Source organism: Gopherus evgoodei, unplaced genomic scaffold (assembly GCF_007399415.2).
Source record: "Gopherus evgoodei ecotype Sinaloan lineage unplaced genomic scaffold, rGopEvg1_v1.p scaffold_32_arrow_ctg1, whole genome shotgun sequence".
In the NCBI taxonomy this organism is placed as follows: Eukaryota; Metazoa; Chordata; order Testudines; family Testudinidae; genus Gopherus; species Gopherus evgoodei.
The window spans coordinates 6,812,078-6,839,251 of record NW_022059994.1 but is presented as its reverse complement, the minus strand read 5'-3'; the positions used below and the strand labels follow the sequence as shown (position 1 = coordinate 6,839,251).

At 66.8% G+C, this 27,174-nt stretch overlaps 2 protein-coding genes across 3 annotated transcripts; both read left to right on the top strand.

Moving 5' to 3' along the window:
* The first annotated feature begins 364 nt into the window (after positions 1-364).
* On the top strand, positions 365-10,473 carry LOC115640960. The gene is made up of 6 exons (XM_030544016.1): positions 365-371; positions 3,806-3,958; positions 6,317-6,634; positions 7,226-7,320; positions 7,514-7,715; positions 8,520-10,473. Exons 2-6 carry the CDS (start codon positions 3,877-3,879, stop codon positions 8,651-8,653), a joined length of 831 nt encoding a protein of 276 aa, XP_030399876.1. The 5' UTR covers positions 365-371; positions 3,806-3,876; the 3' UTR covers positions 8,654-10,473.
* Positions 10,474-10,613: 140 nt separating this feature from the next.
* Positions 10,614-27,129, top strand: LOC115640964 (valine--tRNA ligase-like). 2 transcript variants are annotated; one of them, XM_030544022.1, is made up of 31 exons: positions 10,614-10,670; positions 12,434-12,813; positions 13,072-13,215; positions 13,840-13,990; positions 14,384-14,547; positions 15,199-15,283; positions 16,428-16,528; positions 16,816-16,943; positions 17,083-17,247; positions 17,378-17,459; positions 17,903-18,022; positions 18,116-18,224; positions 18,866-18,954; positions 19,072-19,162; positions 19,567-19,691; positions 20,142-20,245; positions 20,764-20,922; positions 21,160-21,250; positions 21,631-21,736; positions 21,877-21,947; positions 22,266-22,391; positions 22,504-22,608; positions 22,899-22,967; positions 23,079-23,157; positions 23,759-23,886; positions 24,136-24,291; positions 24,943-25,149; positions 25,623-25,734; positions 25,842-26,017; positions 26,445-26,594; positions 26,922-27,129. In XM_030544022.1, exons 2-31 carry the CDS (start codon positions 12,454-12,456, stop codon positions 26,988-26,990), a joined length of 3,822 nt encoding a protein of 1,273 aa, XP_030399882.1. In that variant the 5' UTR covers positions 10,614-10,670; positions 12,434-12,453; the 3' UTR covers positions 26,991-27,129. The 2 variants fall into 2 exon arrangements, with proteins under 2 accessions (XP_030399882.1, XP_030399883.1); XM_030544023.1 differs by lacking the exon at positions 10,614-10,670 and adding an exon at positions 12,023-12,057.
* The last annotated feature ends 45 nt before the right edge of the window (positions 27,130-27,174 follow it).

The window sequence follows — 27,174 nt, the reverse complement described above, 5'->3', positions numbered from 1 at the left end:
GGGGGGCTCACCCCGTCTCTCCCCAGGGGGTGCCAGGGCGGGGGGTTCAGGAGGCTTGGGGGGCCAGGCAAAGGGTGCGGGGGGCTCACCCCATCTCTCCCCAGGGGGTGCCAGGGCGGGGGGTTCAGGAGGCTTGGGGGGCCAGGCAGAGGGTGTGGGGGGCTCACCCCATCTCTCCCCAGGGCGCTCTCCATGTCGGCGCACCTGGCCCTGGTGGACTGGCTGGACGAAGGCTTCTCCAGCATCATCGAGCTGGGGGCGGTGAGCGAGCCGCGCCGGGACCCCACCCACTACCGGCCGGGCCAAGGTGGAGGCCCGGTGCCCCTCTTCAAGGGGCTGAACCGGCCCGCCCTGCATCCTGGCCCTCAGCGGTGAGCGAGCGCCCCCCTGCTCCGGACACACCCCCTCCACCCCTGCCCCCACTGCTCCGTCCGTCCCTCCCACCTCTCCCTCCCTCCATCCGTCCCCCCCACCCTGTCCATCCCCCCCACTTCTCCATCCCCCCCACACCTCTCCCTCCCTCCCTCCGTCCCTCCCCACCCTGTCCATCCCCCCCGCTTCTCCGTCCGTCCCTCCCACCTCTCCCTCCGTCCATCCGTCCCCCCACCCTGTCCATCCCCCCACTGCTCCGTCCGTCCCCCCACACCCTGTCCATCCCCCCCGCTTCTCCGTCCGTCCCCCACACCCCTCCCTCCATCCGTCCGTCCCCCCCACACCCTGTCCATCCCCCCACCTCTCCCGTCCGTCCCCCCCCACACCTCTCCTCCCTCCATCCGTCCCCCCCACACCCTGTCCATCCCCCCCTTCTCCATCCGTCCCCCCCATACCCCTCCCTCCCTCCCTCCGTCCCCCCACACCCTGTCCATCCCCCCCGCTTCTCCGTCCGTCCCCCCCCACCCCTCCCTCCCTCCATCCGTCCCCCCCCACCCTGTCCATCCCCCCACGTCTCCGTCCGTCCCCCCCCACACCCCTCCCTCCCTCCATCCGTCCCCCCACACCCTGTCCATCCCCCCCACTTCTCCGTCCGTCCCCCCCACCTCCCTCCCTCCATCCGTCCCCCCACACCCTGTCCATCCCCCCCACTTCTCCGTCCGTCCCCCCCCCACCCTCCCTCCCTTCCATCCGTCCCCCACACCCTGTCCATCCCCCACTTCTCCGTCCGTCCCCCCCACTCTCCCTCCCTCCATCCGTCCCCCCACACCCTTTCCACCCCCCACTTCTCCGTCCCCCCCCCAACACGCTCCCTCCCTCCACCGTCCCCCCACACCCTGTCCATCCCCCCCCACTTCTCCGTCCGTCCCCCCCCACCTCCTCCCTTCCTCCATCCGTCCCCCCACACCCTGTCCTCCCCCCACTTCTTCCGTCCGCCCCCCCCACACCTCTCCCTCCCTCCATCCGTCCCCCCGCACCCTGTCCACCCCCCCACTTCTCCGTCCGTCCCCCCCCCCCACCCTGTCCATCCCCCCACTTCTCCGTCCGTCCCCCCCTCCCTCCCTCCCTCCGTCCCCCCCACACCCTGTCCATCCCCCCCGCTTCTCCGTCCGTCCCCCCACACCCCTCCCTCCCTCCATCCGTCCCCCACACCCTGTCCATCCCCCCCACTCCCTCCGTCCGTCCCCCCCACCTCCCTCCCTCCATCCGTCCCCCCACACCGTCCATCCCCCCACTTCTCCGTCCGTCCCCCCCACCTCCCTCCCTCCATCCGTCCCCCCACACCCTGTCCATCCCCCCACTTCTCCGTCCGTCCCCCCACCTCCCTCCCTCCATCCGTCCCCCCACACCCTGTCCATCCCCCCACTGCTCCGTCCGTCCCCCCCACACCTCTCCCTCCCTCCATCCATCCCTCCCCACCCTGTCCATCCCCCCACTTCTCCATCTGTCCCCCCCCACACCTCTCCCTCCCTCCATCCGTCCCTCCCCACCCTGTCCATCCCCCCACTTCTCCGTCCGTCCCCCCCCACCCCTCCCTCCCTCCATCCGTCCCCCCCACACCCTGTCCATCCCCCCACTTCTCCGTCCGTCCCCCCCACACCTCTCCCTCCCTCCCTCCGTCCCCCCACACCCTGTCCATCCCCCCACTTCTCCGTCCGTCCCCCCCACACCTCTCCCTCCCTCCATCCGTCCCCCCCACACCCTGTCCATCCCCCCCACTTCTCCGTCCGTCCCCCCCACCTTCCCTTCCTCCATCCGTCCCCCCACACCCTGTCCATTCCCCCATCTCCGTCCGTCCCCCCCCCCTCCCTCCCACCTCCGCCCCCACACCCTGTCCATCCCCCCCGCTTCTCGTCCGTACCCCAACCCCTCCCTCCCCACATATCACATCCGGCACCCCCCACCCCTGTCCATCCCCCCCACTTCTCCATCCTCCATCCCACCCCCACACCTCTCCTCCCTCCATCTGTCCCCCCCCCGCAACCCTGTCCATACCCTCCATCCGTACCCCAAACCCTGTCCACCCTCCACCCCCCGCTTCTTCCGGCCGTCCCCCCCAGCACCCGGTCCCAGATCCCTCCATCCTTTCCCCCCCCCACACCCTGTCCATACCCCCACTTCTTCCGTCCGTTCCCCTCCACAACCCCTCCCTCCCATCATCCGTCCACCCCCGCACCCTGTCCATCCCCCAACTTCTTCGTGCCCGTCTCCCACCCCCCCGCACCCTGTCCATCCCCCCACTTCTCCGTCCGTCCCCCCACCTCCCTCCGTCCCCCCACACCCTGTCCATCCCCCCCGCTTCTCCGTCCGTCCCCCCACACCCTCCCTCCCTCCATCCGTCCCCCCACACCCTGTCCATCCCCCCCACTTCTCCGTCCGTCCCCCCCACCTCCCTCCCTCCATCCGTCCCCCCACACCCTAGTTCCAATCCCCCCACTTCTCCGTTCCGTCCCCCCCACCCTCCCTCCCTCAATCTGTCCCCCCCACACCCTGTCCATCCCCCCACTTTCTCCGTCCGTCCCCCCACCTCCCTCCCTCCATCCGTCCCCCCACACCCTGTCCATCCCCCCACTGCTCCGTCCGTCCCCCCCCCACACCTCTCCCTCCCTCCATCCGTCCCTCCCCACCCTGTCCATCCCCCCACCTCTCTCCGTCCGTCCCCCCCACCTCCCTCCCTCCATCCGTCCCCCCACACCCTGTCCATCCCCCCCCACTTCTCCATCTGTCCCCCCCACACCTCTCCCTCCCTCCATCTGTCCCCCTACACCCTGTCCATCCCCCCCACTTCTCCACCCCCCCCACACCTCTCCCTCCCTCCCTCCGTCCCTCCCCACCCTGTCCATCTCCCTCACTTCTCCGTCTGTCTCCCCCACACCTCTTCCTCCCTCCATCTGTCCCCCCACACCCTGTCCATCCCCCCACACCTCTCCCTCCGTCCATCCTCCCCACCCTGTCCATCCCCCCCACTTCTCCGTCCGTCCCCCCACCTCTCCGTCTGTCCCTCCCTCCGTCCTTCCCCCATCTGTCCCTCCCTCCTTCCATCCGTCCCCGCCCCACTAATCTGTCCCTCCCTCCCTCCCTCCATCCCCATCCCACTTCTCCGTCTGTCCCTTCCTCCCTCCGTCCATCCCCCCACACCTTGTCCCCCCCTGCACTCCCTGTCCGTCCCCCCACACTTCTCCGTCCATCCCCCTGCACCTCCTGTCCATCCCCCCACACCTCTCTGTCCGTCCCTCCCTTGGTCCACCCTGCACCCCTGTGTCGTACCCCCCACACCTCTCCATCCCTCCCTCCCCACCTCTCTGTCTGTCCCTCCATCCCTCCCCCCCAGAACCCTCCGTCCGTCCCTCCATCCTTTCTTCTCTCCCCACAGGGGACAGGCAGGAGTTGAAGTGGATCCAGGTCCGGGCCGGGGACTGTCCCAGGAGGAGCTGGGGGGCTGGGATGCTGCGGGGCCCCCCCCACCGCTGGGTGGCGACATGGAGACAGGACAGAGTGCCCCCCGAGAGAAGGAAACACAGCACAGGTGGGTGCTGCCCCGTGCCAGACACCGGGGGTCCCATACTCCAGCATCCTAGGGGTGAGCGCGGCACTGCTGTCCCGGACGCCTGGGTCCCATACCCCATCCAGGTCTCCAGCCCCCTAGGGTGAGCGCGGCACTGCTGTCCCGAACGCCTGGGTCCCATACCCCATCCCGGTCTCCAGCCCCCTAGGGTGAGCGCGGCACTGCTGTCCCGAACGCCTGGGTCCCATACCCCATCCCGGTCTCCAGCCCCCTAGGGTGAGCGCGGCACTGCTGTCCCGAACGCCTGGGTCCCATACCCCATCCCGGTCTCCAGCCCCCTAGGGTGAGCGCGGCACTGCTGTCCCGAATACCTGGGTCCCATACCCCATCCCGGTCTCCAGCCCCCTAGGGTGAGCGCGGCACTGCTGTCCCGGATGCCTGGGTCCCATACCCCATCCCGGTCTCCAGCCCCCTAGGGTGAGCGCTGCGCTGCTGTCCCGGACGCCTGGGTCCCATACCCCATCCCGGTCTCCAGCCCCCTAGGGTGAGCGCTGCGCTGCTGTCCCGGATGCCTGGGTCCCATACCCCATCCCGGTCTCCAGCCCCCTAGGGTGAGCGCTGCGCTGCTGTCCCGAACGCCCGGGTCCCATACCCCATCCCGGTCTCACGCCCCCTAGGGTGAGCGCTGCGCTGCTGTCCTGAACGCCTGGGTCCCATACCCCATCCCGGTCTCCAGCCCCCTAGGGTGAGCGCTGCGCTGCTGTCCCGGATGCCTGGGTCCCATACCCCATCCCGGTCTCCAGCCCCCTAGGGTGAGCGCGGCGCTGCTGTCCCGGATGCCTGGGTCCCATACCCCATCCCGGTCTCCAGCCCCCTAGGGTGAGCGCTGCGCTGCTGTCCCGGACGCCTGGGTCCCATACCCCATCCCGGTCTCCAGCCCCCTAGGGTGAACGCGGCACTGCTGTCCCGAACGCCTGGGTCCCATACCCCATCCCGGTCTCCAGCCCCCTAGGGTGAGCGCTGCGCTGCTGTCCCGGATGCCTGGGTCCCATACCCCATCCCGGTCTCCAGCCCCCTAGGGTGAGCGCGGCGCTGCTGTCCCGAACGCCTGGGTCCCATACCCCATCCCGGTCTCCAGCCCCCTAGGGTGAGCGCTGCGCTGCTGTCCCGAACGCCTGGGTCCCATACCCCATCCCGGTCTCCAGCCCCCTAGAGTGAGCGCGGCACTGCTGTCCCGAACGCCTGGTTCCCATACCCCATCCCGGTCTCCAGCCCCCTAGGGTGAGGGCTGCGCTGCTGTCCCGGACGCCTGGGTCCCATACCCCATCCCGGTCTCCAGCCCCCTAGGGTGAGCGCTGCGCTGCTGTCCCGGACGACTGGGTCCCATACCCCATCCCGGTCTCCAGCCCCCTAGGGTGAGCGCTGCGCTGCTGTCCCGGACGCCTGGGTCCCATACCCCATCCCGGTCTCCAGCCCCCTAGGGTGAGCGCTGCGCTGCTGTCCCGGACGCCTGGGTCCCATACCCCATCCCGGTCTCCAGCCCCCTAGGGTGAGCGCTGCGCTGCTGTCCCCGGACGCCTGGGTCCCATACCCCATCCCGGTCTCCAGCCCCCTAGGGTGAGCGCTGCGCTGCTGTCCCGGACGCCTGGGTCCCATACCCCATCCCGGTCTCCAGCCCCCTAGGGTGAGCGCTGCGCTGCTGTCCCGGACGCCTGGGTCCCATACCCCATCCCGGTCTCCAGCCCCCTAGGGTGAGCGCTGCGCTGCTGTCCCGGACGCCTGGGTCCCATACCCCATCCCGGTCTCCAGCCCCCTAGGGTGAGCGCGGCGCTGCTGTCCCGGACGCCTGGGTCCCATACCCCATCCCGGTCTCCAGCCCCCTAGGGTGAGCGCTGCGCTGCTGTCCCGGACGCCTGGGTCCCATACCCCATCCCGGTCTCCAGCCCCCTAGGGTGAGCGCTGCGCTGCTGTCCCGGACGCCTGGGTCCCATACCCCATCCCGGTCTCCAGCCCCCTAGGGTGAGGGCTGCGCTGCTGTCCCGGACGCCTGGGTCCCATACCCCATCCCGGTCTCCAGCCCCCTAGGGTGAGCGCTGCGCTGCTGTCCCGAACGCCTGGGTCCCATACCCCATCCCGGTCTCCAGCCCCCTAGGGTGAGCGCTGCGCTGCTGTCCCGAACGCCTGGGTCCCATACCCCATCCCGGTCTCCAGCCCCCTAGGGTGAGCGCGGCGCTGCTGTCCCGAACGCCTGGGTCCCATACCCCATCCCGGTCTCCAGCCCCCTAGGGTGAGCGCTGCGCTGCTGTCCCGGACGCCTGGGTCCCCTTCCCCTAGAGACCAAGAAGTCTGATTCAGTGAAGGTTTCTTGTCTCATTCCAGGAGGCAACGCCGATGACGTCACCACCTCGGTGCTCGACCCTGAAGGGACCCAAGTGTCTGAGGAAGAGGGCTGGGCGACCCCCCAGAGCACCTCATCTTCGGAAACCTGGCAATCCTCCTCCCCCGACCGCCCCCACGTGGACAGCTCTGGCTGCGGGGTTCCTTGCTCCCCTGGCCCTGCGGACCCAGGCATCCGGGCGGGGCTCACCGAGCCCTGCACCAGGCCTGAGTGCGAGAGGATGCGGCAAGAGCTGGAGGCGCTGAGGGACCGATACGCCAAGGTGGAGGCTCAGAACGCTGTGCTGGCCCAGAAACTCGGTGAGCCCGGACGCCTGGGTCCTCAGGGACGAGGGTGGGATCTTGTGGGTCAGAGCAGGGGGACGGGGTTGGGAGCCCGGATGCCTGGGTCCTCTGGGAAAAGCTTGGGATCTTGTGGGTCAGAGCAGGGGGGTGGGCTGGGAGCCAGGATGCCTGGGTCCTCTGGGACGAGGGTGGGATCTTGTGGGTTCTTGTGGGTCAGAGCAGGGGGACGGGGCTGGGAGCCTGGATGCCTGGGTCCTCTGGGACGAGGGTGGGATCTTGTGGGTTCTTGTGGGTCAGAGCAGGGGGACGGGGTTGGGAGCCCGGATGGCTGGGTCCTCTGGGAAAAGCTTGGGATCTTGTGGGTCAGAGCAGGGGGGTGGGCTGGGAGCCTGGATGCCTGGGTCCTCTGGGACGAGGGTGGGATCTTGTGGGTTCTTGTGGGTCAGAGCAGGGGGACGGGGTTGGGAGCCCGGACGCCTGGGTCCTCCGGGACGAGGGTGGGATCTTGTGGGTCAGAGCAGGGGGACAGGGTTGGGAGCCCGGACGCCTGGGTTCTCAGGAAGTAGCGTGGGAGCAAGTGGTCACTCCCGTCTCCGTTCCCTGCAGGGGGCGATGTGGAGCCGCCCAGGGAGACAGAGAGTGAGTCCGTGCGGCCGGAGCCTGGGCTCTATGAGGACCCTGCACTACCTCGGAAATATGGGGTGAGCTGGGGGACGGGGAGTGGGTTGGGGGATTTTGAGAGGGCAGGGGTCCCTATTATAACAGTGTCTCCTCCCCCTCCTCCTTCCATTCCCACTCCTGGCCCCTGCCTGCTCCCCCTACTGCCCCTCCTCTCCCCACGCCCCCTACTGCCCCCACCCCACTTTCCTCTGTGCCCCCCTCCCCGCCCCCCAGATGCAGGAGCTGGTGCCGGGAGGGGGCGTGTTCCTCTACCCCGCCCAGCTGGCCCTGGCCCGCTCCAGTGCCCGCAGCCAGACGGCCCTGGCCCGGCTCCTGCTCGACGTCTTCTTCTCCCGCCAGGAGCAGGCACGGAGCAACCTGTCCGGGGAGAACGGGCTGCGCCGCCTCAGCCCCCCCGTCGTCAGCGCCATCGTGGGTGAGTCCGGGGCGGTCAGGCAATGGTATGGCCCTGGGAGGCGGGGACAGGCAATAGTATGGATTGGGAGGGGCAATGATGGTACAGCCTGGGGGGGAAGGCAGTATTGCGGACTGGGCAGGGTAATGATGCTATGGTCTGAGGGGGCGGGGACAGGTAGTAGTATGGACTGGGAGAGGCAATGATGGTACAGCCTGGGGAGAGCAGGCAGTATTACAGACTGGACAGGGTAATGATGATATGGCCCAGGGATCAGGGTCAGGCAATGGTATGGCCCTGGGAGGCGGGGACAGGCAATAGTATGGACTGGGAGGGGCAATGATGGTACAGCCCGGGGGGGCAGGCAGTATTGCAGACTGGGCAGGGTAATGATGATATGGCCCAGGGATCAGGGTCAGGCAATGGTATGGCCCCAGTGGGTGGGGTCAGGCAGTAGTATGGCCTGAGGGAGGCAATGATGGAGTGGCCTAGGGCAGGATGATGGTATGGCCCAGCAGTGTGTGTCAGGCAATGGTATGGCCTGGGTGGGGGAGGTCGCAGTGATGGTATGGCTCATATTGGGCTAGGCAGTGATACCACCTGGAGGGTTAATGATGGCACGGCCTAGGGGTGCAAGGTGATGGTACAGCCTGGGAGCGTTAATGGTGGTATGGCCTGGGGGGGTGAGGTAATGGTGCAGCCCAGAAAGGGAAGGCAATAATTTGGCCCGAGGAGAGGTTATAATAGACTGGTCCATCATAAGGGTATTCTGTGGGGGGGGATCCTGCTGCCATTCACCCCTCTTTTCTCTTCCCCCCCCCGCAGCCTATGCTGTGGGTCAGTCCCAGTTCCAGCCTAGCAGTGCTGCCGTCATCAAGAACTCACTGCGCAACAAGCTGGGCTGCCTGAGAGCCCCATCCCGCCAGCAGGGGACCACCAGGGGGCGCCCTGCAGCCTGAGAGCCCTGTCCCACCACCAGGGGGCGCCCTGCAGCCTGAGAGCCCTGTCCCACCAACAGGGGGCGCCCCATGGCCTGAGAGCCCTGTCCCACCAGCAGGGGGCCACCGGGGGCGCCCTGCAGCCTGAGAGCCCCATCTCACCACCAGGGGGCGCCCCATGGCCTGAGAGCCCCGTCGCACCAGCAGGGGGCCACCAGGGGGCACCCTGCGGTCTGAGAGGCCCGTCCTGCCAGCACGGGGCCACCAGGGGGCACCCTGTGGCCTGAGAGCCCCATCCTGCCAGCACGGGGCCACCAGGGGGCACCCTGCAGTCTGAGAGCCCCGTCCCGCCAGCACGGGGCCACCAGGGGTAACCCTGCAGTCTGAGAGCCCCATCCCACCAACAGGGGGTGCCCTGCGGCCTGAGAGCACCGTCCCGCCAGCAGGGGACCACCAGGGGGCGCCCTGCAGCCTGAGAACCCCATCCCACCAACAGGGGGCACCCTGTGGCCTGAGAGCCCTGTCCCACCACCAGGGGGCGCCCTGCAGCCTGAGAGCCCCATCCCACCAGCAGGGGGTGTCCTGCGGCCTGAGAGCCCCGTCCTGCGAGCAGGGGACCACCAGGGGGTGCCCTGCAGCCTGAGAGCCCCATCCCACCAGCAGGGGGCGCCCCATGGCCTGAGAGCCCCGTCACACCAGCAGAGGGCCACCAAGGGGCACCCTGCGGCCTGAGAGCCCCGTCCTGCCAGCACGGGGCCACCAGGGGGAACCCTGCAGTCTGAGAGCCCCATCCCACCAAAAGGGGGCGCCCTGCGGCCTGAGAGCCCCATCCTGCGGGCAGGGGGCCACCGGGGGGTGCCCCATTGTCTGACAGCCCATCCTGTGAGCAGGGGGCCAGCAAGGGGTGTCCTGTAGGCTGAAAGCCCCATCCTGCCACCAGGGGGTGCCCTGCAGCTGAGAGCCCTGTCCCACTAGCAGGGGCCTAGCAGGGGATGCCCCACAGCCTGAGAGCCTATCCCCCTAGCAGGGGGGCAGCAGGGGAACCCCGTGGCCTGAGAGCCCATCCCTCCAGCAGGGGGGCAGCAGGGGAACCCCGTGGCCTGAGGACCACGGCCTGACACCCCCTCCCGCATCCCCCCAGCAGGGGAACCCCGTGGCCTGAGAGCCTGTCCCACCAGCAGGGAGGCCGCAGGGGACGCCCCATGGCCTGAGAGCCCATCCCCCCAGCAGGGGGACAGCAAGGTACCCTGTGGGCTGAGGGCCCGTCCCGCCAGCAGGGGGCCATGCCACAGCCTGACCCCCCCCCCCGGTATCCCCCCAGCAGGGGAGCCCCGAGAGCTGTGAATGGGGAGTGGTTCTGATCTTGTTTTCTAGTCACCAGGCTCAATACAGAAGGTTTTTTGGCCCCTCTGCGTCCCCGGCTCTTTGTCTGTGGGTGGGACGCAGGACGCCTGGGTCCTCTTCTGCTCTGGGAGGGGAGTGGGGGCTGGTGGGTTTCCAGCGCCCTCTGAGGTTCAATAGAAATTTCTCTCCCCATGCTGGGCTGGATCTCCTGCCCCAGCCCCCATTTCTCCTCCCCACCCCACTGGTCACCCCCAATCCCTGCCCTATAGCGCCAGGCACGATACACTGAGCTGAAGTGACTCACTCCCGCCACCAGGGGAGATCGCCAGCGCTATCCCTCTCTATGGCCTTTTCCTGCTGTAGGGAGCGTGGCTCGGCCTCTCTCTGCACCGGCCCATAGCGCTCTATGGTTCGTCAATTGTCGGTCGAGAGGCCGAGGACCCCAGCTGGGGCTGGCTCGGCAGGTGCCTGACCAGAAATAGCCCGCCCCTCGGCTGAGCTAGTGCGGCGTGGGGCTGGGGGCGTCCCCGGGGTCTCGGGCAGACTTGGGCAGCGCGGGCCGGGGGCCGGGGGGCAGGTGGCGCGGGGGTCGCTGGGATCAGGCGGCGCCGCGGGCAGCCCGGGGCGGGTCCTGCAGGCGGGATCAGCCAAAGGCGGAGACACGTGGGGCCGGGAGCAGCTGCCGGGAGTGCAGGTACCGCGGGAGGCTGGAGCGTCCGCCCCATAGAACCCCGCCCCCCAGCACCGACACCCCCTGCCCCATAGATCTCCCAGCCCCCACCTCCCTGTTCTAATCCCCACAGCCCCCCTACCTCCTGCCCCACAGATCTCGCAGCCCCCACCTCCCTGTTCTAATCCCCACAGCCCCCCCTACCCCCTGTCCCACAGATCTCCCAGCCCCCACCTCCCTGTCCTAATCCCCACAGCCCCCCCACTACCTCCTGCCCCCCAGCACCGACACCCCCTGCCCCACAGATCTCCCAGCCCCCACTTCCCTGTTCTAATCCCCACAGCCCCCCACTACCTCCTGCCCCACAGCCGACCAGCCCTGACACCCCCTGCCCCATAGATCTGCCAGTCCCGCACCTCCCTGTCCTAATCCCCACAGCCCCCCCACTACTTCCTGCCCCACAGCCTGACACCTTCTGCCCCACAGATCTCCCAGCCCCCCACCTCCCTGTCCTAATCCCCACACTACCTCCTGCCCCACAGCCGACCAGCCCTGACACCCCCTGCCCCACAGATCTCCCAGCCCCCCACCTCCCTGTCCTAATCCCCACAGTCCCCGACACTATCTCCTGCCCCACAGCCGACCAGTCCTGACATCCCCTGCCCCATAGATCTGCCAGCCCTGCATCTCCCTGTCCTAGCCCTCCCGCCCCAAACACACCCTGCACCTCCCCTACCCCACATCTGCTCTGTCCTCGCCCCCGCCACACAGCACCCAGCCCGGACACCTCCTAGCCCTCCACCTCCCTGGCCTAACACCCCTTCTCTCTCCAGCCCCTCCTGCCTCCCCAAATGATCCCCTCAGTTGCACCTTCCCGTCCCCAGTTCATACCCCCGTCTGCCTCCCTCTGAGCTGCCTGTGGTCCATCCTGTGACTGGGGGGTGGTGATGTGGCTGGGTACCTAGGGCCATTGGCTGGGGCTGGGGGGGGTTGCTTGGATCGCCCCCCCCCCCCCGTGACAGCTCCCTTGGCCCTGCCCCGCCCCAGGGGGAGGATTCTCGGAGGCGGGTCCAGGCGCTGGGATTGCATCAGCCCAGCTGGTGTCAGGGCCGAGCACTGGGGCCAGGTTGGAGCCAGTGCCCCCTAGAGGGGACAGGCCCCTGCCCCATTCCCTGCCCCCCTGAGCCAGCCAGTCCCCGTCCTGGGGCTGGATGGGAGCTGGTGCCCCCCAAAGGGGACAAGTCCCTGCCCTGTTCCCTGCCCCCCTGAGCCAGCCAGTCCTTGCTCTGGGGCTGGATGGGAGCTGGTGCCCCCCAAAGGGGACAAGTCCCTGCCCTGTTCCCTGCCCCCCTGAGCCAGCCAGTCCCCGTCCTGGGGCCGGATGGGAGCTGGTGCCCCCTAGAGGAGACAGGTAACTGCCCCATTCCCTGCCCCCCTGAGCCAGCCAGTCCCTGCCTTGGGGCCAGATGGGAGCTGGTGCCCCCCAGAGGGGACAGGTCCCTGCCCTGTTCCCTGCCCCCCTGAGCCAGCCAGTCCTCGCCCTGGGGCTGGGTGGGAGCTGGCACCCCCCAAAGGGGACAGGCCCCTGCCCCTTTCCCTGCCCCTCTGAGCCAGCCAGTCCCTGCCCTGGGGTCAGATGGGAGCTAGCGCCCCCTAGAGGGGACAGGCCCCTGCCCCTTTCTCTGCCCCCCTGAGCCAGCCAGTCCCTGCCCTGGGGCAGATGGGAACTGGTGCCACTTGCAGGGGAAAAGCCCCTTGGCTCACCAACTCTGTCTCTCCGTCCCCAGGTCTGTCTTCAGCCCTCGCCATGCCCACCCTGTACCTCTCCCCGCACCCGGAAAATTTCCAGAACCACCGGGTGCTGATCGCAGCCCACTATGCCCCCACGCTGCCTGAGGTGGTGGAGCTGCCGGAGCAGGGGCTTCTCCTGCAGCCCCCTGCCTCGTGCCCCCTGCCCAAGCTGCCAGCATTGGAGAGCCGGCCGGGGGTCTGGGTCTCGGGCCCGGCCGCCGTGGCTCATCTCCTGTGCCCGGAGCGGCTGAGGGGGCAGGGGCCAGCGGGGTGCGCGCTGGTGCAGCAGTGGGTGAGCTACGCTGAAGGGGAGATTGCCCCTGCCGCGTGCGCAGCCGCCTTCTCTGCCCTGGGTCTGGTGGAGCAGAGCAAGCAGGTGAGATCGCCCGGACTCCTGGGTTCTCAGGGAGGGGAGCGGGGTCTAGTTGTTAGAGGGTGGGGGGAGAACTAGGACTCCTGGGTTCTCCGGGAGGGGAGCAGGGTCTAGTGGTTGGGGGGGTGGGCAGAGCCCGGACTCCTGGGTTCTCAGGGAGGGGAGTGGGGTCTAGTGGTTAGAGCAAGGGGGGGAGAAGCCAGGACTCCTGGGTCCTGTGTCTGTTGCATTACCCTGGCGTGTCTCTCTCTGCCTTCTCAGGTGGTGGAGCGGGCGGTGGCTGAGCTGCACCTGGCGCTGGCCGTGCTGGACGGGCACCTGAAGCTGCGCACGTACCTGGCGGCTGAGGCTGTAACGCTGGCGGACGTGACCGTGGCCTGTGCCCTGCTGCTGCCTTACAAATATGTGGGTGCCCCAGCTCCCCTGTGGCTCCGCCCTCCACGACCCATTCTCCCAGCTGCTGGGTGGAGGTGGGGGGTGCACTGAGGGAAAGATAGGAAATGTGGCGGGGGGGGACTGAGAAGGCAAGATACCCCCACCCTCTCCCCCACACACTGGGGAGCAGGTGGGGTGTCCATTAGAACATCGTGGGGGTGGGGGGGACTTGGCACAGTCTGTGTGTGGGACTGGAAGGTCAGTTTTGGTTGGGAACTCATCTTGTGTCCACCCCACCACCTTTATTGTCAATAGTAGTGTCTCCCTTTTCCAATTTCAATAGTGGTATAATCTCCCCCCTCAATTCCAGTGATGGTATTGCCTGATATTCCCCTCCCCTCCTGAGTTTGAGTTATGGTATCTTCTCCCCGCTCAATTCCAATAATGGTTTTTCCTGATATTGCCCCCTTCTCCATTAATGGTATCTTCCCTCTCCCCCTTTCTAAGGATTTCTTTTCACTTCTCCACCCTGGAATAATATTGGTATCTCCTAATTTTCCTCTCTCCCGCCCCCGTTTCAATAATGGTATCTCCCATGCCCCCCATACCAATAATGGTTTCCCCCTCCCCCAATCTCTCGTGGTCTTTCCCCAGGTGCTGGATCCCCCGAGCCGGGCTGTTTACCCCAACGTCACGCGCTGGTTCCTGACTTGCGTCAACCAGCCCCAGTTTCAGGCCGTGCTGGGGCCAGTGAAGCTGTGTGAACAGGCGCGTGGGGGTGATGCCCCCAAACCGAAGACGCAGGGTAAGTGACCCCCCCAACACCCGCCCAGAGCACCCCCTTTCAAGCCTCCTTCGCCTGCAATGCCCCTGCTGCGTTGGCTTCGCAGTGGCCTGTGGAACTCCCTGCTGCTGGATTGACCCAGGGCTCAGATTCATGGTGGTGGGGGCGAGATACCAGCCTGGATGGGCCTATGGGTCTGATTGGGGGCAGGACTGGGATGGGGGTACCGGCTTGGATGAGCCCATTGATCTGATCTGGAGGCTGGGCTCACTGATGTGATCTGGGTGTCCGTGGGAATGGGGGGGGATACCTGGCTGGCTTGACCCACAGGTGAGGTTCATGGTGGTAGCCATGGGATACTGTGCTAGATAGGCTCATGGGTCCAATCTAGCCTGATTTTTTCCCACACCCCAGAGCCTGTGGTGCCTGCAGAGATGGGACCAGCAGCAGGGTCAGCCCCTGGCCCTGGGGAGGCCCCGGTCAAGAGCGCCTCTCAGCTGAAGAAAGAGGCGAAGAAGAAAGAGAAGCTGGAGAAATTCCAGCAGAAGAAGGAGAAAAGCCAACAGCAGCAGGGGGAGGTGAGGGAAATGCGGCCAGCTCTGGGATGGGGCGGCTGAGGAACAGCTGCGTGGAATGCTGCCTGAGGATGGCCTGTGCTGAGATGCATCCAACTCTGGGGTGGGGTGGGGTGGCTGGGGAACAGCTGCGTGAAACACCTGAGGATGGCCTGCCCGTTCCTGAAATGCAGCCAGCTCTGGAGCAGGCGGTTGGGGAACAGCTGCGTGGAACGTTGCCTGGGATGGCCTGTCCGGTGCTGAGATGCAGCCAGCTCTGGGGCAGGGTAGCTGGGGAACAGCTGCATGGAACTCTGCCTGGGGATGGCCTGCCCGGTGCTGAGATGCAGCCAGCTCTGGGGTGGGGCAGCTGGGGAACAGCTGTGTGGAACGCCGCACAAGAGTTTGGAAGAGGACAGGGGACCCTGTAGCTGTTTTGAAATTACAGGCTGCGTTTTAGCGAGGGCTCAATCGAGTCAGCCGAGTTGGGGCCTGGCCAGGACGCTGGGGTTCCCACCCCAACTCTTTGGTGGGAGAAGTACAAGGGTTCTGCAGTGAACATGCTGGCGCCTCCTGCTGCCCCCCACCTCGCTCCCTGCAGCACAGCACCCCCCGTGGCGAAGGGCAGCATTACACGTCCTTTCTCTTTTCTTCTCTCGTTTCCGCGGGAGCCAGAAGAAAGCAAAAGCTGAGAAGAAAGAGAAGAAAGACCCCGGGGTTCTGACCTACGACACCCCCACGCGCCTGGGGGAGAAGAAAGGTACTAGGGGGGGGCATTCGGCCTGTGATTGGGGGGGGCTGCTCAGCATCAGGGCCCCCCCCCCAGCAAAAGGGAGGTTGCTGCTGGTCTCAGCTGGTGGGGTTGAGGGATGCTGCCAGCAGCGGGAGGCGGAGCCAGCAGTGGAGGCGGAGCTCCCCTCTGCCCCACCCCAATTGGTGTCATAGGGGTGTGGCTTGGTGGCAGTTGGGGATTGGCTGATGGCGGCTAGTTAGGTAGAGGTTGGGATCTGCTTGATTGCTGATGAGTGACTGGTTGGACGCGACTGATGTCTGGTCACTGGCGATTGGTTGTCAATAGTGGGTAGGTGGTTGGGTGTGATGGCTGGTGATTGGCTAAAGCAGCCGGCTCTGGCCAACTGATTGGTTGGTGGTCATGGAGAGTTGATTGGCTATGGTGGCTGGTTATGGTCACTGGTTGGTTAGGGCTGGGTGATGGGCGGGTGATGGTGGTGGGTGCGGGGTGACTGGCCGAGCAGCTGATCGGTCAAAAATTCCCTTTTGGGTTCAGACGTGGAGGGGGTGCTGGATGGGGGGTGTCGCGCGGTTTTCAGAACCAGGCTCCGGCTCTGGGCTGGGGAGATGGCTCCTTCGCCCGGGGGCCTCACGGGGCCCAGCCGGCTCGTCGGCGAGCGAATGGCTTGGAGATCTTGGCTGTTCGGCCTGATTCGAGGCGGGGGTGTGGTAGATGGTTTGGGGGAGTTGTTGGGTGGATTGATAGTGTTGATGGATGGATAGTTGGGTTGCTGGGGGGGGTTGCTGGTTTGGGGCATGGATGGGTTGTTTGGGGGGCAGGTGGGTTGTTGAGGGGCTGGTTGGTGGTTGGATGGTTGGGATGGATTGGGGGGTAGTTGGTTTGCAGGGGGGTTATTGGGTGGATGGATGGCTGTGTTGTTGGAGGCATGGGTTGTTGAGGATGGCCAAACAGACGAACAGCCGGACTGACAGCTCATGCTGAACATCTCGGGCTCTGGAGCCGGGCTGGCTGGCGACGGTGGCTGACCGATGACTGGCTGGTTAACGACGTTTGCCTGTTCATCTCCAATCACTGCTCTGATGTACATGGGGGGGTGCGGATCAGGACCCTGGGGGATTCCTGCTCAGGCCTCTCTCTCCTTCCCCTGCAGACGTGACTGGCCCCATGCCCGACGCCTACAGCCCGCAGTACGTGGAGGCGGCCTGGTACCCGTGGTGGGAAAGCCAGGGCTTCTTCAAACCCGAGTATGGGGTGAGTGGGGGCTGGGCGGGGGCCCAAGGCTGGAATTGAGTGGCCCTCAGATAACAGGAATTGCCCCTGTGCGTGGGAGCAGAAGGAGGGATAAGATACCCAGGACAGGGCTGGTCCCCTCCAGCAGGGGGCGCTGACCCAGGTGTGGGGCTATTTTGGGTGCCGCCGAACCAAAACCAGCCTTGGCCTCCCAAATCTCAGCCTCGTGTGCTCTCAGGGACTCACCCTCCGGGCGGGCAGTACGGGAGTTCTGACACACAGTCTGATTCTCCCCCTGCTTCCCCCAGCGGCAGTGCGTCTCGGAGCCGAACCCCAAAGGGCTCTTCATGATGTGCATCCCACCCCCCAACGTCACCGGCTCGCTGCACCTGGGCCACGCGCTCACCAACGCCATCCAGGACGCCCTGACCCGCTGGTGAGACGCCCCCCACGCCCACCCCACAGCCCCTGAGCTCCCCGCAGCCCTGCTGGTGCCCCTCACTCCCGACCCGCAGCCCCCAGGGCTCCCCGCAGCCCTGCTGGTGCCCCTCACCCTGGCTGTGACATCCCGGCAGGCACCGGATGCGCGGCGAGACGACGCTGTGGAACCCGGGCTGTGACCACGCCGGCATCGCCACGCAGGTGGTGGTGGAGAAGAAGCTGTGGCGGGAGCGGGGACAGACGCGGCACGACCTGGGCCGGGAGGCGTTCGTCCGCGAGGTCTGGAAATGGAAGAACGAGTGAGTGCCGGGATCGGGGTGTCCCCACCCCAGAGCACAGCCCCCTATCGCTGCCTCGGCTGCCAGGGGAGAGCCCCTTGCAGCACAGCACACCCTAGCGCCGCCCTGATTCTCCTCCGTCTCCCCACAGGAAGGGCGACAGGATCTACCATCAGCTCAGGAAGCTCGGATCGTCCATGGACTGGGATAGAGCCTGCTTCACGATGGATCCGGTACGCTCTGCCATGCGCCGTGGGACCTGTCCTCTTTAGGGGGCGCCGGCTCCCATCCGGCCCCAGGGTGGGAACTGGCTGGCTCGGGGGGTGGGGAATGGGGCAGGGACCTGTCCCCTCTAGGGGGTGCCGGCTCCCATCTGGCCCCAGAGGTGGGTCCATGCAGCTCCTATCACCCCCCTCCCCTTTCCCCAGTTCTGCCGTGTGCAGTGGCGTGCCCCCCACCTCCAACGTGAGGAACATCCCATGATTCCCATCCCTGGGGCAGTCAGAGGTCACACTGGGGCGATGTGGGTCAGAGCCGGCCCCGTGGGAACTTGCTCCACACGTAGGAGAATCTCCCTCCCTGGGTGGCAGTGCGGGGTGCAAGACACGGGGATGTGTGGTCTGACGTCTCTCCGGCAGGGGGCAGGGATCTCACCTCTCCTCTTGCTCCTCCGCAGAAACTGTCCTACGCTGTGCAGGAAGCCTTCATCCGGCTGCACGAGGAGGGGGTGATTTACCGCAGCAAACGCCTGGTCAACTGGTCCTGCACCCTGCACTCTGCCATCTCCGACATTGAGGTGTGTGTGAGGGGACCTGGAGCTGGGAGCGGGGTGGTCCAGCTAGAGGGGCTTGCGGGAGGGTTGGTGACGTCTCGGCTTCCCCCCTCCCAGGTGGATAAGAAGGAGCTGTCCGGCCGGACCCTCCTGCCCGTCCCCGGGTACAAGGACAAGGTGGAATTTGGGGTGCTGGTGTCATTCGCCTACAAGCTCGAGGACTCAGGTAGGGCCAGGGAGGGGGATGGGGCAGGGAACAGGACATGGGGCCTTTTCCCTCCGATTTGGCCCCAGGGTGGGGACTGCCTGGCTTAGGGGGGCAGGGAAAGGAGCACAGGGCCTGTCCCCTGTAGGGAGCGCCGGTTTTGATCCTGGGCAGGGAATGGGGCACGGGTCCTGTCCCCTGTAGGGGGCGCCGGTTCTGATCCTGGGCAGAGGTGGACAGGGAATGGGGCATGGGGCCTGTCTCCTGTAGGGGGCACCAGTTCTGATCCAGGTCGGGGAGGGGCAGGGAATGGGGCACGGGTCCTGTCCCCTGTAGGGGACGCCGGTTCTGATCCTGGGCAGAGGTGGACAGGGAATGGGGCACGGGTCCTGTCCCCTGTAGGGGGCGCCGGTTCTGATCCTGGGCAGAGGTGGACAGGGAATGGGGCACGGGGCCTGTCTCCTGTAGGGGGCACCGGTTCTGATCCAGGTCGGGGAGGGGCAGGGAATGGGGCACGGGGCCTGTCTCCTGTAGGGGGCACCGGTTCTGATCCGGTGGGGCAGGGAATGGGACCTGTCCCCTGTAGGAGGCGCCGGTTCTGATCCGGGGTGGGGGTGGGGCTTACTTGGGGGGAGTCTCACCATTTGACACTCTCCCCACAGACGAGGAGGTTGTCGTGGCGACGACGCGGGTGGAGACCATGCTGGGGGACGCGGCCGTGGCGGTGCATCCGCAGGACCCCCGCTACCAGGTGCCTGCCGTGGGTGGGGAGCGTGTGAGCTGGGGAGGGAGGGGCTTGCTGAGTGACCCCGGGGGTGTCTGGTTTTGGGGTCCCCCAAGTGACCCCCTCGTCTGCTCCCCGTTCCAGCATCTCCATGGGAAGCATGTCCTGCACCCCTTCACCGGGCGGCGCATGCCCATCGTCTGCGACGACTTCGTGGACATGGGCTTCGGGACTGGTACGTGGGGGCGGGGCCTAGGGCAGAGGCGGGGCCTAAGAGGGAAAAGGGAGGAGAGGAGGGGCCTAATGGAGTGGGGGCGGGACCTGACAAAGGAGCCAATGGGGCCAGGACCTAGTGAATGGGGGTGGGGCCTAGGGAGGTGTGATGTGAAACACAGGAGGGGCCCAGCCAAGGGAAGTGAAGGGGGGTGGAGTGACTTGGGGTGGGGCCCAGAATCATGGGAGGGGCTATGGGGCATGGAGTGAATACAGGGCCAGGGCCAGGTCCCAGGGTTGTGGGTGGGGTCTTGGTGAGGTCAATGCCTGGGGAGTGGAGTGAGGCTGGGGGTGAAAGGGGAGGGGCCCCAAGGCTGCAGTGAATCACAAGGCTTGTCTGACACCTGCTCCCCCCACCGCCCCCAGGTGCGGTGAAGATCACCCCGGCCCACGACCACAACGACTATGAGGTGGGGCAGCGCCATGGCCTGGACTACGTCACCATCATCGACGACAGCGGGTGCCTCATCAATGTACCTCCCCCCTTCCTGGTATGGGAGGGACCAGCGGGCTGGGGGGTGGATACTGTGCTGGATGGGCCCAGGGCTTGGATCGGTGGTGTCAGCAGTGGGGCATCAAACTGGGGCTGGGGAATTCTTAGGTCTGATCTAGGGCAGGAGATACTAGACTGGATGGGCCCCGGTGTGGGGTCTGATTTGTGCTGGCAGTAGTGGGATACTGGGTTGGGCGGTCCCCAGGGCTCTGATCCGTGGTGGGAGTAGTGGGATGCTCTGTTGGACAGGCCCCAGGGCTCTGATCTGTGGTGGCAGTAGTGGGATACTTGATTGGGCGGGCCCCAGGGCTCTGATCCGTGGTGGCAGAGGTGGGATAATATGAGGCTGAACAGGCCCTGGTGTGCAGTCTGATCTGTGGTGGGAGAAGTAGGATACCAGGCTGGATGGGCCCCAGGGATCTGACCCTCCTTGCTTCCCCCAATGCAGGGTATGAAGCGGTTCGAGGCCCGGGGGGCTGTGCTGGAGGCCCTGAAGCAGAAGGGACTGTTCAAGGAAGTGAAGGACAACCCCATGGTAGTCCCGGTGTGCAGGTGAGGGGGACTCTTTGATGGGGCGGAGGGATATCCTCATAGGGGGGCAGGGGTTAGAGCAGCGCTCGCTAAGGGAGGCGGAGGGGTATCTGTGAAGGGGGGGCTGATTGGCCAGTGGGGGACTTTTGAGGGGTGGGCTGTTGGTGTAGGGGGCCGGGGTGTGGCAGGATACAGGGAGTCGGGGTGCAAAGGGCGGAGGGATATCTGTGCATCAGGAAGGATGTGGGGGGCCGGGTATCTGAAGGAGAGGTGAGGGCGGCTCTCGGTGGCGGAGGGATACGTGTGCAGAAAGAAGGAGTTGAGAGTTCAATCCTTGAGGGGGCTACTTAGGAATCTGGGGCAAAATCAGTCCTTGGTCCTGCTAGCGAAGGCAGGGGGCTGGACTCGATGGCCTTTCAAGGTCCCTTCCAGTTCTAGTTCAAATAAAAATAAAAGCTATGGGGGGCACCGGACGGCTGCCCCATGAGGGGAGCGATAGGGCTGGCGGAAGGACACAGGGACTGTTTGTCACCCCCCAGCCGCTCGAAGGACGTGGTGGAGCCGCTGCTGAAGCCGCAGTGGTACGTGCGCTGCGAGGGGCTGGCCCGGGGGGCGGCCGATGCCGTGCGCCGTGGGGAGCTGCGCATCCTGCCCCCCTTCCACTGCAAGACCTGGTTCCAGTGGATGGACAACATCAGGTGAGGCTCCGGGAGCGCTCCCTCCGCTGCAGCCACGATAATAGGGCTTTTATCCACCTGCTTCACACACCTCTCCGCATTGGCGCAGCTGGAACCTGCTGCCTGCCTCCCTTCCCCCCTGCAGGCCCTGCCTCCCTGGCTGTGGTACAGCAGCGGTAGTAGATCTTTTATCCACCCTGCCCTGCCACAAGGAGGCAGTAATATCCCAGGTGACATCTGAGGCATTTTCTCCCCCAGGGACTGGTGCATCTCCCGGCAGCTGTGGTGGGGCCACCGCGTCCCGGCCTATTTTGTCACCGTGGACGACCCCTCGGTGCCCCCAGGAGAGGTGAGGGGGGGACAGAAACCCCAGGAAGTATTTGGGGACGGGAACAAATTTATGTCAGTGCCCACCCCAAAACCGTAGGTGTGGGGCAGTATTGTGGAGGCAGCAGAAGGAAACAAACTGACACAAGGGAATTCAGCTTTGATTCATGTTAACCTGTGGAACTCACTGCAACATGATTATGTAATGGAGGAAACCGAGCCAGATAGAGCCCTGGATCTGAGCCAGGAGGGGCAGGATGCCGGGGTCGATGGGCCCAGGAGTCTGAGCTGAGCCAGGAGGGGTAGGACGCTGGGGTCGGTGGGCCAGGGGTCTGAGCCGGGAGGGGTGGGACGCCGGGGTCGATGGGCCCTGGGTCTGATGTCTGGTAACTCCCCTCCCAGGACATGGACGGCCGATACTGGGTGAGCGGGCGAAGCGAAGAGGAGGCCAAGGACAAAGCGGCTAAGGCCTTTGGGGTGACCCCGGACAAGATCTCGCTGCGGCAAGGTATGGCGGGGGGGTCCTGGGGCTGCAGGTCGGGTGTGGGGGGCGCTGCTTTTACAACAGCGCCCCCTTCCGGTCGCCTGGCGCGTGCCATGGGCTCCTGTACTAATGTCTGTCCGTCTCTCCATCGCTCTTGTTCTCAGACGACGACGTCCTGGACACCTGGTTCTCCTCCGGCCTCTTCCCATTCTCCATCTTCGGCTGGCCCAACGCCGTGAGTCTGCGATGCGGGGAGGGGGACCCAGGCATCTGGGACAGGGGTGCTGGGTGCTCACCCCTGGGAGGGGCTGGGGGAAATGGGACCCAGGCGTCCAGGTCAGCAGCACAGGGCACCACACCTAGCTGTGTGGGTTGGTGGAGACCGGGCTGGAGAATGGGACCCAGGCATCCAGGGCGCTCACCCCTCGGGAGGGATGGGAGATGGGAAGGCAGCACAGGGGCTCACCGCAGTGGGGCTGGGGATGCGGCTGGGGCTGGGGAATGGGACCCAGGTGTCCAGCTCGGTCGCGTCACCATCTGTCTGTCCCGGCAGAGTGAAGACCTGCAGGTTTTCTACCCGGGGACCCTGCTGGAGACGGGCCACGACATCCTCTTCTTCTGGGTGGCCCGCATGGTCATGCTGGGGCTGAAGCTGACGGGCAAGCTGCCCTTCCGCGAGGTGAGAGCGGGGCACGGTGCCCCCCCCGCCAGTACGGAGCCCCCCCCAACCCCGCCTGGGGGCCTCGGGGTGACCCTGACACCCTCCCCCCCCCAACCTGGCTGTGTTTCAGGTTTACCTTCATGCCGTTGTCCGCGACGCCCACGGCAGGAAAATGAGCAAGTCGTTAGGCAATGTCATCGACCCGCTGGATGTGATCAGCGGTATCACGCTGGAGGTAACCGCTGGGGGGGGGACATCTGGCCCCCCTAACCCATCCTCCCAGATGTAACCGAAGCCCTTGCCCTGCCATGTAGCCCAACAGCCGCCTGGATCGGCAGGGGGCTTCCCGTCTGTGCCTACAGCGGGGTTAGCTGGAAGCTGTCCATCAGTAGGTTTCAGAGTGAACAACCCGTGGTGATTCCTGGGATGGTGTGCGGCTCTCCAGGCAATACTCAGGCTCTCGGCAGCCTGGGCCCATGTCCCCGGTTGGCGCCGTCCTTAGCTGTATCCATTCTCCCTCTGCAGGGTTTGCATGCGCAGCTCCTGGAGAGCAACCTGGAGCCGGCCGAGGTGGAGCGGGCCAGGCAGGGCCAGGTGAGGGGCTTGGGGGGAAAGCGGGGAGCCCGTGGGGCTGAATGTGGGGGGCAGTGATGGGGGGACAATGGCGTTGGCTGGGAGTTGATCCCCCTCTTTCCATCCTTCTAGAAAAGCGATTACCCTGCTGGGATCCCAGAGTGCGGCACGGACGCCTTGCGCTTCGCCCTCTGCGCGTACACCTCCCAGGGTGAGTTCCTGGCTTCCCCTGAGAGTCCTGCCGTGGGGCCAGGGAGGGACCCCTTGGCTGGCCCGGCCCCCCTGCTCCCAGCCCTGGCTGCCCTCCCAGGTCCCCAGCCCCTCGGCTGATCTGGGCTAAGTTTGCCCCCAGCTAGCCCCTTCTGTACTACTCCAGGACCCTTTGGCACCCCTGGGGGAGCCGTGCAACCTACACAGGGAGACTGAGGCACACCTGTGTGCCATAAACACAACAGAAAATTCCCTCGTTGTCTCTGGCTCCGTCTCTCTGTCTGTGGGCACCGGTGTCTCTCCCTGCAGCACCGTCCTGCCCCCAGTCACCTGCCCCTTTCGTTCTCCAGCTTGCGGCCTGGCTCTGCCCCATGTCGACGGCTGGGGGCCGGCCACCCATTGCCGTGGGTCTGTTTCAGCTCGCCCTATAGTGGCCTATTTGCACCACCCCAGAGATCTGAACCCCGCCAGGCCCTGCCTTGCCCTGGCTTCTTAGCTCTTCCCATGCTGAGCCCCAGGGAAACTGAGGCACACATCGGCCTCCTGAAAACACGACTCAAATTCCCACTTTGTGTCCCCCCCCCCCTTGCCTCGCCCGCCAGGCCGTGACATCAACCTGGACGTGAACCGCATCCTGGGCTACCGGCACTTCTGCAACAAGCTCTGGAACGCCACCAAATTCGCCGTCCGCAGCCTGGGGGCTGAGTTCCAGCCCCCGCCCGGACCGGAGGTGAGAGGGACCTGCGGCCCGGTGCCCCGTTATGTCCCCGCCTGGGGCCCCCTGCTGAGCCCATGGCCCAGGGCCCCCTGCTGAGTCTGCGGCCCGGCACCCCCTCTTGTCCCCCACCTGGTGCCCCCTGCCGAGGCCCCACAGCCCAGCACCTCCCTGCGCCCCCTGCCGAGGCCCCACAGCCCGGCGCCCCCCGCTGCCTGCAGCACCAGCCCTCCCCGCTCAGCAGCGTCTCGTCCCCGGCTGTAGCCCAGCGGCGCCGAGAGCCTGATCGATCGCTGGATCCTGAGCCGGCTCAGCCTGGCCGTGGAGCTGAGCGACGCCGGCTTCCGGGCCTACGACTTCCCGGGCGTCACCACGGCCATCTACAACTTCTGGCTCTACGAGCTCTGCGACGTCTACCTGGTAAGGGGGGCCCTCGGGAGGGGTGGGGCTGGCCCCTGGGCACAGGGCTGGCTGGGGGTGTGAGGCAGAGGAGATGGTGCATGGGGCTTCCCCCCCAGGGATGCCGGCTCGTGGCTGGCTGGGGGTGTGAGGCAGGGGAGATGGGGCATGGGGCTTCCCCCCCAGGGATGCCGGCTCGTGGCTGGCTGGGGGGAGGGGCAGGGAATGGAGCATGGGGCTTCCCACCCCCCCAGGGATGCCGGCTCGTGGCTGGCTGGGGGGAGGGGCAGGGAATGGGGCATGGGGCTTCCCACCCCCCCAGGGATGCCGGCTCGTGGCTGGCTGGGGGGAGGGGCAGGGAATTGTGCATGGGGCTTCCCACCCCCCCAGGGATGCCGGCTCATGGCTGGCTGGGGGGAGGGGCAGGGAATGGGGCATGGGGCTTCCCACCCCCCCAGGGACGCCGGCTCGTGGCTGGCTGGGGGGAGGGGCAGGGAATGGGGCATGGGCCTTCCCCCCCCTCCCCCCCGGACGCCGGCTCGTGGCTGGCTGGGGGGGGAGTTCCCCCCAGGGACACCAGGTCCCAGCCCCAGGGCAGGGACTGGGGAGGCTCTAGGAGACGGGGCCTGTCCCCCCCGGGGGCGCTGGCGCTGACCTGCCACCTCCCCCCAGGAGTGCCTGAAGCCCGTGTTCGCCGAGGGGGAGGCGGCTGCCGTGGTGGCCGCCCGCTGCACCCTCTACACCTGCCTGGACGCCGGCCTGCGGCTCCTCTCCCCCTTCATGCCCTTCGTCAGCGAGGAGCTTTTCCAGCGCCTGCCCCGCCGCGCCCCCCAGGCGCCCCTCAGCATCTGCGTCACCCCCTACCCCAGCCCCGAACAGGTAACCGGCCGGGCGGGAGTGAGGGGCACCAGCGGGGCGGGGGGGTGACACCCAGGGGCGGCCGAGCAGGAGTGAGGGGCACCCACGGGGCATGGGAGGGGACACCCGGGGCGGCCGGGCGGGAGTGAGGGGCACCCACGGGGCATGGGAGGGGACACCCGGGGCGGCCGGGCGGGAGTGAGGGGCACCCACAGGGCACGGGAGGGGACACCAAGGGGTGGCCGGGCGGGAGTGAGGGGCACCCACGGGGCATGGGAGGGGACACCAAGGGGTGGCCGGGCGGGAGTGAGGGGCACCTGTGGGGCGGGGACCCAGGGGCTACTGGGACAAGGGCTGTGGGGTGGGGGGGGCTGGGCTAGCAGGGGCTGCGGGTTGGGAGTGAGGGGCACTGCGGGGCGGCAGGGACACTGGGGCTGCGGGGCGGGAGTGAGGGGCACCGTTAACCCTCTCCTCTCTTCTCCTCTCCGCTCCAGTTCTGCTGGCGGGACGGGGGGCTGGAGGGCTCGGTCGAGTTCTCGCTGGGCATCGTCCGCGCCGTGCGCTCCCTGCGGGCCGACTACAGCCTCACCCGGACCAGAGCAGACTGTGGGTATCCGCCTGGGGGGGGATCTGCCCCCCCAAACCCCGTGATCTCTGACCTCTCTCCCAGCACCCCCTGACCTTTCTCCTGTCGCCCCCCTCCCCCTCTCCAGGTTTTCTACAGTGCCTGGACTCGGGTGCGGCCGACGCCGCCAGCCGCTGCTCTGCCTACATCCGCAGCCTCTCCTCCTCCGGCCTGGTGCGGGTGCTGGGCCCGGGCGAGGCCCCCCCCACTGGCTGCGCCGTGGCCGTCGCCTCCGACAAGTGCACCGTCCACCTGCTGCTCAAGGTGAGAGGAGCCAGGGCCTGGGACCCAGGCGTCCGGGCCGGCAGCACAGGGCTCTCAACCCTAGGGGGCTGGAGACTGGGCTGGGGATTGGACCTAGGTGTCCGGGGGAGAGGGGGTTCTCCCCTAGATGGCTGAAGCCAGCAGGCAGGACCCAGGCATCCGGGTGGCCCTGCGGGGGACTCTTCCCATTGATCAGGGTCCAGGACGGCCCTGCAGGGGGGCTCTCCCCACAGAACCGCAGCCAGCGAGTAGGGTCCGCGATGGCCCTGTGAGGGACTCCCCAGCGAGCGGGACCCCGGCGTCCGGGTGGCCCTGTGGGGGGCTCTCCCCAGTGAGCGGGACCCCGGGTGGTCCTGCGGGGGCCTCTCCCCAGCAAGTAGGACCCCAGCATCCGTGCGGCTGACGGGCAGGGCTCTGCACCCCCCAGGGTCTGATCGACGCGGAGAAGGAGATCACCAAGCTGTCTGGGAAGCAGGGTGAGCTGCAGAAGCAGATCGACCGGCTGCGGGAGCGGATGGAGACCCCCGATTATGGCACCAAGGTGCCCCCCAAGGTCCAGGAGTCTGACGCTACCAAGGTACCCAGCTGTCCCCCCAGCAGGGGGCTCCCACCCTCATGCTTCAGGGCAGCCCCCCTGCTGGGGTCAGGAAGGCACATTCCTTCTCGAGGCTCTAGGGGGTGCTGCAAGTGGGGGGCTGTTCTGGGGGGCTAGGGAGGAGATGCTGTGCAGGGGGACAAGGGGGTGCTGCGATGTGCGGGGCCAGGCAGGGGTTGTTGGGGGGACTCGGGAGCAAGGGATGCTGTGTTATGGGGGGGGTTGAGCAGGGAAGCTGGGGAAGGTGCTGTGCTGGAGGGGGCCCGGCCGCGTGTCCCCCCCTCACCCCCGGCCGCGTGTCCCCCGCAGCTGCAGCAGAGCCAGACCGAGCTGCAGAAGGTGACGGAGGCGATGGAAACTTTCCAGAGGATGATCTGAGACAGATGGACCCCGCAGCCCCTCCCCCCCGCTGGGGGGCTGCCCCACGGCCGGCTTAATCCCCAACCCCACTGCTCTCTGATTTCCCCCTGCCCGCTCTATTTTTTTTTTTGGAGATATTAAACTATTTTGCCGATTTAGAAAAGCTCAGGTCTTCCTTGGGGTGTTTGGGGGTGGGGGCTGC

Excerpts from the sequence above, each read along its gene's own strand:
- LOC115640964 (XM_030544022.1), top strand. The coding sequence starts at position 12,454 with ATGCCCACCCTGTACCTCTCCCCGCACCCGGAAAATTTCCAGAACCAC. Across the intron at positions 16,529-16,815 it reads TCTTCAAACCCGAGTATGGG|CGGCAGTGCGTCTCGGAGCC; the intron begins GTGAGTGGGGGC and ends TGCTTCCCCCAG. Across the intron at positions 19,692-20,141 it reads ATGTACCTCCCCCCTTCCTG|GGTATGAAGCGGTTCGAGGC; the intron begins GTATGGGAGGGA and ends CCCCCAATGCAG.
- LOC115640960 (XM_030544016.1), top strand. The coding sequence starts at position 3,877 with ATGCTGCGGGGCCCCCCCCACCGCTGGGTGGCGACATGGAGACAGGAC. Across the intron at positions 3,959-6,316 it reads GAGAAGGAAACACAGCACAG|GAGGCAACGCCGATGACGTC; the intron begins GTGGGTGCTGCC and ends GTCTCATTCCAG. Across the intron at positions 6,635-7,225 it reads TGTGCTGGCCCAGAAACTCG|GGGGCGATGTGGAGCCGCCC; the intron begins GTGAGCCCGGAC and ends CGTTCCCTGCAG.